The 9039-nt window shown below is 42.9% G+C and overlaps 1 protein-coding gene across 1 annotated transcript in view; it reads right to left on the bottom strand.

Moving 5' to 3' along the window:
* Positions 1 to 7309: 7309 nt before the first annotated feature.
* LOC147692529 (ADP-ribosylation factor 6-like) overlaps positions 7310 to 9039 on the bottom strand; it is a 52799-nt gene continuing 51069 nt past the window's right edge. Inside the window, exon 2 of the mRNA XM_086938746.1 lies at positions 7310 to 8078. Coding sequence (XP_086794872.1) covers positions 7523 to 8050 — 528 coding nt within the window. The 5' untranslated portion in view covers positions 8051 to 8078 and the 3' untranslated portion in view covers positions 7310 to 7522. The remainder of the gene's footprint in view (positions 8079 to 9039) is intronic.

Here is a 9039-nt window from a genome sequence, read left to right as displayed (position 1 = left end):
TTGCCAACATCCTTTCCGTGTCGGACAGGCTGGTATGGAATGGCTGTGGGAAACAGACATCGTAATCCCGATGGTGGAACCACCGCCAATAGTGGATTACGGTGCAGTTCCGATCAGCAAGAAGACTCTGAGAGCCGGTCGAACCAAGTCAGAAAGACCGGCCGGTTTACGCTCCAACCACCGTCATTGTAATCAGGAGATTGGACCGCAAACCAACCGTGTCAGTTGGAAAGCTTCCGACTAGCGGTCGGAGCCTTTCCAACTAACATTGTAATCGGCTCCTATGTATCCTCCCTTGGCAATGCTCTTCAGCGTCGAAGTAAGGTCGGGTGTTCTCGGGGGTTTGTGTATGGCGATAATAGATTTAATTTTTAAAAAGTGTAAAAATCTATTTAGTCAAATTCAAATTTGAGCTAAGGGGTTGGGGTCTATGGGGGAATCTAAGTCTCCTGTTAAAAGAAAAGCTTTGTGTGCCCATTTCTCTACAAAGAGTGTTTTGCCCTCTGATTGGAGGATATTGATGTACCATATTGATGTGAGTGTGGAGTAGCCTATTATTTTTTTAAGTTTATTGTCAATGTTCCATAAAGCTTGTTCTGTGTGAGAGAGAATACTTGCAGAGTGTTAGGTCTTTATTCTGTCTGTGGTAATAAAGGCTGTGAGGGATAGTGGTAGGGCTAGAGAGATTTTAATATTGAGCCAAGTTGGAGGAGCTATGTTAAGTTGGTGGAATTAGTAAAGCTGTGGTCTCACTAGGAATGCAGTTTGGAATCTACAATAGTCTGGGAGATTTAGGCCTCCGAGTTTCTTTGGCAGGCATAGTTTTTTTTAAGGCTATTCTCAGTCTTTTGGTATGCCACAAAAAGTCATTGAGTAGGAGATCGATCTTAGTGAAGTTATCCAATAGATAGATTGGTGACAAGCTAATTAGGAAGTTGATGAAAGGGGAGATCATCATTTTGATTGTTTCGATATGCCTTCACCAAGTAATGAATCTAGCCGACCATTTATCAAGTAGGTCTTTTACTTTGGTTAAGGTAGTTTTTTCATTGTGATCAAAGGATTCCTTGAGATTTTGCTTGAACCAGATGCTTAGGTATTTTAGTTTGTCTGTGGCCCATTAGAGGCCAAGGTCTCCAATATTTGAGCTGTTGCAATGGACGTTAAGGGGCAGAACCTCAGTTTTCCCCTTTTTTACGGTTGTAACCCTAGACAGTAGAATCATCCTGGATGGTTGACATGATGTTGGGAATTACTAAAGACAGTGGTCTCTAGAGAGTTACGGATTTCAAGCAGATAATAAACATAAGCTAGATAGACTATATGTTCTTTATCCAGCCAGAAAGAATTTTAATAATTCAAATAAGTGCATTAAAGTGAAATCAAGTACGGTTTTAAGTGGGACACAGCCTGTATCTAACTTACATATGTAGACAAACAACGAATAAAGAAAACTTTTTCAGGCAAGGAAAGAGAGGGGGTTTCTGCATATCATACAGTTAGGCAGAATTAGATTAAGGTACCATTGTACATCATGATCCACATTGTTTCAAATACATATGGTACATTTGGTGTCGACGACGTTTCGATCCCTATGGCAAAAAATCATGGGATCATCTTCAGGACTTATAAATAAGCATCCCTGCGTAGGAACAGTACTTGACATTTGTTACAATCATGTCTAAATACAGAAGCAATTTAACGGTGTCAGGAGAAAATAAGTGGGAAGGAAAAGGGGGAAAACAGCATTAGTGTTCGGGCAGACCATACATATACGATATCTGACAAGAGTGACAATGTTTTAAAAAGACCTTGAATGTGAACAGGATGCAGTATGAAAAATGAAAGGAGTACGGCAATTTGAGGTAGTGTTGATCAATAGATGTGCACATTTATGAAGACAATGGATCGCGTGTGGATGATTAACAGACCGTGTTGCTCAAGGCCATGCACAGATAGGGGCTTAGACGCGACTGTCCTAAAGTTAAAAGTTTTAAGTGTCTATCAAAACAGGAGGGGTAAAAGGCCATGAGTGAAAGGAGATGCGCGGTAACAGGATTTACCAGGGTCACCTTGGAGAGGCGCACAATTCGCGATTCTGAGGACGCCAGCACGGAGAAGTTCCTGAAAGGAAAATTGACTAATAAGATAAGGGTAAAAAGTCCGAGAGCAGGAAACTGTGTTGCGAAATTCTTACCGGGATGAGGAGGTGAAAAGTTGGACCGGAGGCCTCGTAGGGGGACTTATGAAAGGGTAAATGGCAAGAGTTTGATCCTTCCGTAGGTCGGTAGAACAGCGCATGCTTGGTGTGGTGACCAGCACGTAACTCTACCTGTATGGGAAAATTACTAATCAACGATTGCTGCCCACCAGCAGTTTGGACGTAATTACGAGCTCTAGAAGCAGAGCCCGGGGAGAGCTAAGGGTGTGAAATAAAACTTTCCGAGACGGTGCTCGATTCGGGTGGGCGGCTCCGGTCTGGGATTCAGTGCTCTACGTTTAGTGAAGGGGGCGTTTGCCTCTAAGAAGCAGTGTGCGGGGTCATGTGACTACGCCGAACATGTGATCGGTGCGGGTGCCTATACGGGATACAGGGGGATTGCGGCGGCCATCTTAAGCTGATGTTTTTAAAGGGGGTGGTCTGTGAAAAGCGGCAACATGATTAGTATTTACATGGACAAAAACGTAATACAGTAATTCAGGAGTACACTAGAGGGCAAGATGCAATTTCCATTTCTTACAATAGAGAAGTCCAGTCCACAAGCACGAGGGGGCTGGAGAGAAATCGTAAAAGGGAATGAAAAGACAAAAACAACAAGTTGGAGGGAATAACACAGAGGGGTTTGGCAGGGGAGAAGTGCATGAGGAAGAGAACAAAGGGGTGAGGGTAGGGCACGAGGGAGAGGGCAACACAGAGCATGGGGCAGAGGAGTTTGAGAAGAGAAGCACAAAGAGTTTGCAGCACATGAGGAAGAGAGCAATATGGAGCAGAAATTTAGCAGGGGAGCAGTGCATGAGGGGGACAGCTGGAAAACAAATGCATTCTCTTCATGGAGTGCTTATCCAAAAAAGAAAAGCGTGTCATCTTTCAGCAGGATGCACGGCGCATGTTGCCTGCTGCACCAAGCCACCCATGAAAAATAGAATTACTTTTTCAAACGGTTAAAGAATACTGCAGGAGTCAGGGCTACGGGAAGCGTTTTTGCTGAAGTTTTATTAAGCAGGTTAATGGGCCGTTTCTCCAGCTTTTCAATTACCTGTCTCAGTATTTGCTCAGAGAACAAATGGCCCAGTGTGCTGACAGCCGGGGAGAGGGCCCTTCCCGGAGAGTGCCCCCCTGCAGGGCTCTTGGAAGCGCCGCGTGAAACTTAATTAATTTTCTATTTTTAAAACATTGAAACAATTCGCCGTGAGAGTTCGTGAAATTAATTAACAAAAGGGTCCGCTCCCGAGCCCAAAATAATATATTTTTGTTGTTAATTTGTGGAAAATAGGACGAGCTGAACTCTAGAATGTAGGGCGGCATATCTGGGAGTAGACGGATTTGTCAAAGTGGCAATAAGCAGTGATAGTGACTGTGTTTTCCTTCAGCATTTAGTGGAGAAAGTGTGAGATGTTTTGTTTCGTTATGCGACACCCTTTTAAATTAACCCTTTAGCAGCTTATGGTAGTCTTTCTGTGATGAATGCGCTGTGCAAAGGCAGCCGAAAGGAACGGAATGACTACTTAGATGCCGAGGGCTATGCAGTAACTGGTGGTTGGGACTGACCTATGTCTTATGTTAAATAAGGAGAGGAGGAAGTTGGCCATTGTGAAGGGATGCGAAACTAGTGTGCTGATTTTTGCTTTAAACATGCTGTTCACAGGAGCTATCACATACATGTGTTTTTAGGCTCGAGCCTGCGCTAGCGCATGCGTCTCCACTGTGAGACACTTGGTAAACAAGCTCTCGGCATTGCGTGGCGGGGGGGCGGATTCTTTTGAAGTCTGATGCAGAGGCTCACAAACTGACAAATGGTGTGCTATGTGCTTGCGCCCGGCTCACATGCACTGTAGGCAATCCGCCTTTTTGAGAGCCCTTACTTTAATCTCGCCAAAGTATCCCTAACGGGATGGCTTCAGCGAGACCTAAAAAACGAGACCTTGTCGAAGGCCTTTTCGGCGTCTACTGCTTTGGCTGGTTGAGGTAGTGTGCTTTCTCAGTGACATGACTGAAGATACTGATATTGTCCGCGCTGAACTTACCCTTAATGAATCCTGTGTATTATTGTTTGTAGGATGGGTTCCTTTCTAATGGCTAACATTTTAGCTTATGTTTTGCAGTCAATGCTTATTAGGGAAAGTGGACTGTAGTTCTTGGGAATAGAGGGATCTTTACCTTCTTTGGGAATGACAATTATCGTGGCTTTCGTAACAGTCCCTGTGACCATTCCTGTTGCTCAGAAGGGAGAAAAGAGCTCTTTCTAGGGGAGTAATAATGGATGGTCCACAGGTTTGGTAGGAAGCAGGGAAGCCGTCTGTCCTTGGTGCTTTCCCAGGTTTGAGTAATAGTAAATAGGGGAAACATCCTTAACAACATAGATTTTATAACGACTTTCCTGAACAACGAAGCCGGAACCACGACTTTCAAAAACCACGACTTTCCTTAAGCACGACTTCCCTAAACCACGAGTCTCTCCACTCCCCTCCGCTCCTGTATAACGTCACTCCTCAGAATTAAGGGAAGATAAGGGGGGGGGGGCGTGGGGGGGGGGGGGTGGTCACCCCTCACAAAAAAAGGATAAATAAAAAAAAGAGCTAACCGTATGCGTTGTCAATGCATACTAACATAGTACATTAAGATCCGTTTTTTTACGAGTGGTTCACGCAAGAAGTATTGTAATTACAATAGTGCCATCTAATGGCCAAACACGAGATGTTTCATTTCGTGGTTTAGGAAGTCGTGCTAAAAAAGGTAGTGGTTAAGAATATCTCGTGGTTAGGCTTTCGTGGTTAAGGAAGTCGTGGTTTAGGCAGTAGTTGTTTAGACATACAACCAGTAAATAGGATTCTCTAGCACAGATTTAGTTTTGTTGTCTATTTCTGTAATGGGAATCGTATTATGGTATTGTCAGCAAGATTCGTATGGAGTGTGATTACTTTTAGAGTAGAGGGTGCGGTAGAAGTATTCAAAGGCAACAAGTATATCATCTTCTTTTGGTGGACGGTGAGCCATCTTTCTTGGTAATGGAGATTATCTTGGACTGGTGGTAATTTTGTTTAAGATAAGAGGCTATATTCTTCCTGCTTTTTTATGCCAGCAGAAGGAGATACCTTTGTTTTTGTGTACGATGATGTGGGCCTTGTTGCTGAGAATTTTGTTGAATTAATATTTCAGCTTCATTAATTCATTTAATTTGGATTTACTTTATTCAAGTTTGAGTGGTCATGTTTGTTCTTCCAGGATATTAGTTTGATCATATGACCTTGTATGGTAGATTTCTGGCCATCCCAAAAAATGTTAGGGTTAGGACTAGAATTTCTACTTGCTTGTCTTAAGTTGGCAGAGTATGCCAGACGTGGGTCTCTTGCTCACTTTACCACTGGATTCAAGCTAGCCAGGCTGATGAGGGGTGTTTGCCCGCTACTGGGACCAGGATACTTGTTTCCGGGCATGGGAAGACATGGCTTTGCATTTCGGGCTGGACTATTCCCATGAGGCACAGGGTCAAGACTGATTTCCATATAGCAGTGTCTGAACTGGGGTGGCGCAGTGAGCTAAAGAACGACGATGGATTCAACCCAGATCTGAGATTGGAGGTGAGAGTCTGAAAAGTTTCAGCGCTCCGTCCATCATCTCCTTGTGTTTATTCTGATAGCTTAAAGACAATTTTTTATAGTACCAACTTCATAATGGCTATCACAAGGGGCTTTACATAGTAGTTGTACAGAATGGGCAACGGGGCATCCCAAAAATTACCAGTCTTTGCAATGACCATAATGGAGGCAGAAACACCACATGAGTGTCCCAGAAGGAAAGCCTAACAAATCCAGGGTGTGTTCTACTACGTCAAAATTCGCAAAATAATCAATAAGAATGGAATGATTAATTGTATATAAGGTAGCCAAGAGGTCCCCCAACAGGAGTCCTGCTGGCTTACGGAATTCTCTGAATTGAAAAAGTTTGCTGGAATTCAGACTTCAACTAGGGCCAGCATGAGTATCTCGATCACTACCACTATCAGGAAAAGTATTAGCAAGTGTAAATATGAAAAAGCTTAAACTGGTTTGACCATCCTCTGCAGACATTCAGTGTTCTCAGTTTGGGTTGGCAACATTTAAAGCAGAAAGGAATGTTGAAGGATTAGCTCTTGACCCCCAGATTGACACGGTAGAGATGCAGGGCACCAATTGGGGGTACACTTCGGCACTGCACCCAAGGTGCAAGCAGCCCATGCATTCCTTAGGCAGTCTACATGCTTAGGATCAGGCTCCGAGAGATGCTCTCGTACCACACCCTGTAGTTGGAGGAGAGGTGGTGAAGTCTCAGGACATGCCCAGCATTTCTTTCCTAGTACCCACTAGGTTCCCTGAAGCCGTTACTAGGTACTGTATTGATGTTTAACACGGCCTCTCCCGGTGGGGCCCAATGATGAAGCATGTCACCGACCAGGCCTTCTATATAAATCTAAAAAGATTTGTATCCTTATTCTGATGCTCTCTCTATTGTAATTACAGTAGTTACACTCTTTTGTTGTTTAAACTATATTGCTGGGGACTAAGAGTGTAGTCGCTACATTTTCCCTCCCTCTCCCTTTGATGATGGATGTTAAACACTAAGACTCTACAGACCTCATACCCATTGTTGCATCAAATCAGCCCCACTCCTCTGATGCCTTACCCAAATAACCTATTAAAATATCATTACTCCTACCTCCAGCGCCTCAATTCTACTAGCCATCTCAAGAACTCTTCTCGTCCCTTTTGTATATTAAAACATAGGTGGCAACAAAAGTACTGGATTCTTCTAATCAGTAAAACCCAACAACAATACATGTCCAAGAAGGTTATAGGCCTTCAGAATCAGCCAAGAATGGCTTGTGAAGCAGCTTATGGACTCACTGCTTTAATAAAGACAAACTTGACCAATGAAAAGCAGTTTACACTGGTTCCCCCAGTGCATCTCTGCATCCTACTCAGTACTTCCTTCCTTTGAGCATACACTATAAAAGTAGAAGTCACATGCACAACCATCTCATGGGAATCACAAATTCTATGGTACTCCACTCTCACCAAATTCAATTTTGGAGGGAAAAAAAACCACAATAACTTTTACTTATTGCTTTTCTGAGGAGGGTTTGTCCTCAAACTCTTTTAATGTTAAAAAATAGAATTATACAGTGATTTGCATGTTGCTAGTTATTTTCCACCAGCCTTTTTGGGCATTTTGCGGCACATTATTATTAAAGAAGATTAAAAAAAAATTACAATGAAAATAAAAATAGATTTTCCTCAGTTGTGGTCCCCTCTGTACAACGGTGGTCTAGGACTTGTAGTTGGACGTCAGCCACATCAATCCCTCATAGAGTCCTTCCCCGGTTGATGCACAGGATGGCTGCACATACCAGTTTCGGTCTCTTATGCGGGTTAGGCCCAGTTTTTCCTGGATCTCGTGGGGTTTCATTGCGTCTGGCAGGTCTTGTTTGTTGGCAAAGACAAGGATGATGGCATCGCGCATCTCTCGGTCATTGATGATGCGATGTAGCTCCTGGCGGGCCTCATCAATTCGGTCAGTGTCAGCACAGTCCACCACAAAAATCAGCCCTTGTGTGCCAGTGTAGTAGTGCCGCCAAAGGGGCCGGATCTTATCCTGGCCACCAACATCCCAGACATTGAACCGGACATTCTTGTAGGTCACGGTCTCCACATTGAAACCCACGGTGGGGATTGTGGTGACAGACTGGCCCAGCTTCAACTTGTAGAGGACAGTAGTTTTTCCCGCTGCATCCAGACCGAGCATCAGAATACGCATCTCCTTGCTGCCAAAAACCTTGGACAGCATCTTCCCCATGATGACAAAGGTTCCATACAGTGCAGCTCTGGAAAGAGAAAGCATAATGATTCAGGAGCAGCATACTTCTAGCACACACTTCATCACTTCAGAAACAAGCTACAGTTAAGCCCCTTTGAATGATTCTTCCTGTTGCCTTCTTCAACAGTTTGATTGTACACCCATCCATCAAAACATCCACAATTAGTCAAACTCAGTTAATCTTAATTCCACATTCACTTAATGACAATCTTATTCAGACTGCTATCAACTACTATAGATATGATAACATAGGAGTTCCTTTCACTGGCAAAGGTGGTGGGAAAGTACTCCATTATTAAGAAGGGCTATATTGGCCTGTATGTGAGATTCCCATTTCCAATTCTTTCTTTTCTATAGCACTCAAGGTTCCAGGTGGTCGTTTATATTCTGGGGGGAATGCCTAACACGTACAAAATTATCACAAGTCTCTTTATTATTAACAAGTATAATTATAAAATACTTCAAAGAACGCTAACATGTTCATACAATTTCAAGAATATGCTCACAGTGCTGAAAATTAAAATGTACTGTTACATACTAATCGGGTTCACCCAGAGAAAGTCTTAAGACCTGGGAATCTATTCAGTATAAGCAACACTTGGTCCTGACATATCTTTCCAGCCCACCTCAAGTGCACAGGATTGGATAATTCAATTCAAATGGTCATATAAAGAGTTATTCTATACATAGATTATTGTCGCAGAAAGAAGGACCAGAGACAATAATGTTTATATGAAAAAACTTTCTTTATATAGTCTTTATGAAAAGCATAATTTAATCAATTGTTATGACAATAGGCGTTTATCGGAAGAAAAGTGAAAAGGAAGTATTTATGTGCAATGTGAATATGTAAAGAAAAGGGAACAATCGGAAAAAATGAGAAGTAAAGATAGCCTATTTTTTTTTATATACAACACTGGTTGGATTAGGCGAATAAGTCGACCAAACCAATGTTAGGCCTGTATACA

Source organism: Lissotriton vulgaris, chromosome 9 (assembly GCF_964263255.1).
Source record: "Lissotriton vulgaris chromosome 9, aLisVul1.2, whole genome shotgun sequence".
In the NCBI taxonomy this organism is placed as follows: Eukaryota; Metazoa; Chordata; class Amphibia; order Caudata; family Salamandridae; genus Lissotriton; species Lissotriton vulgaris.
This window is presented reverse-complemented; position numbering and strand designations above follow the sequence as displayed.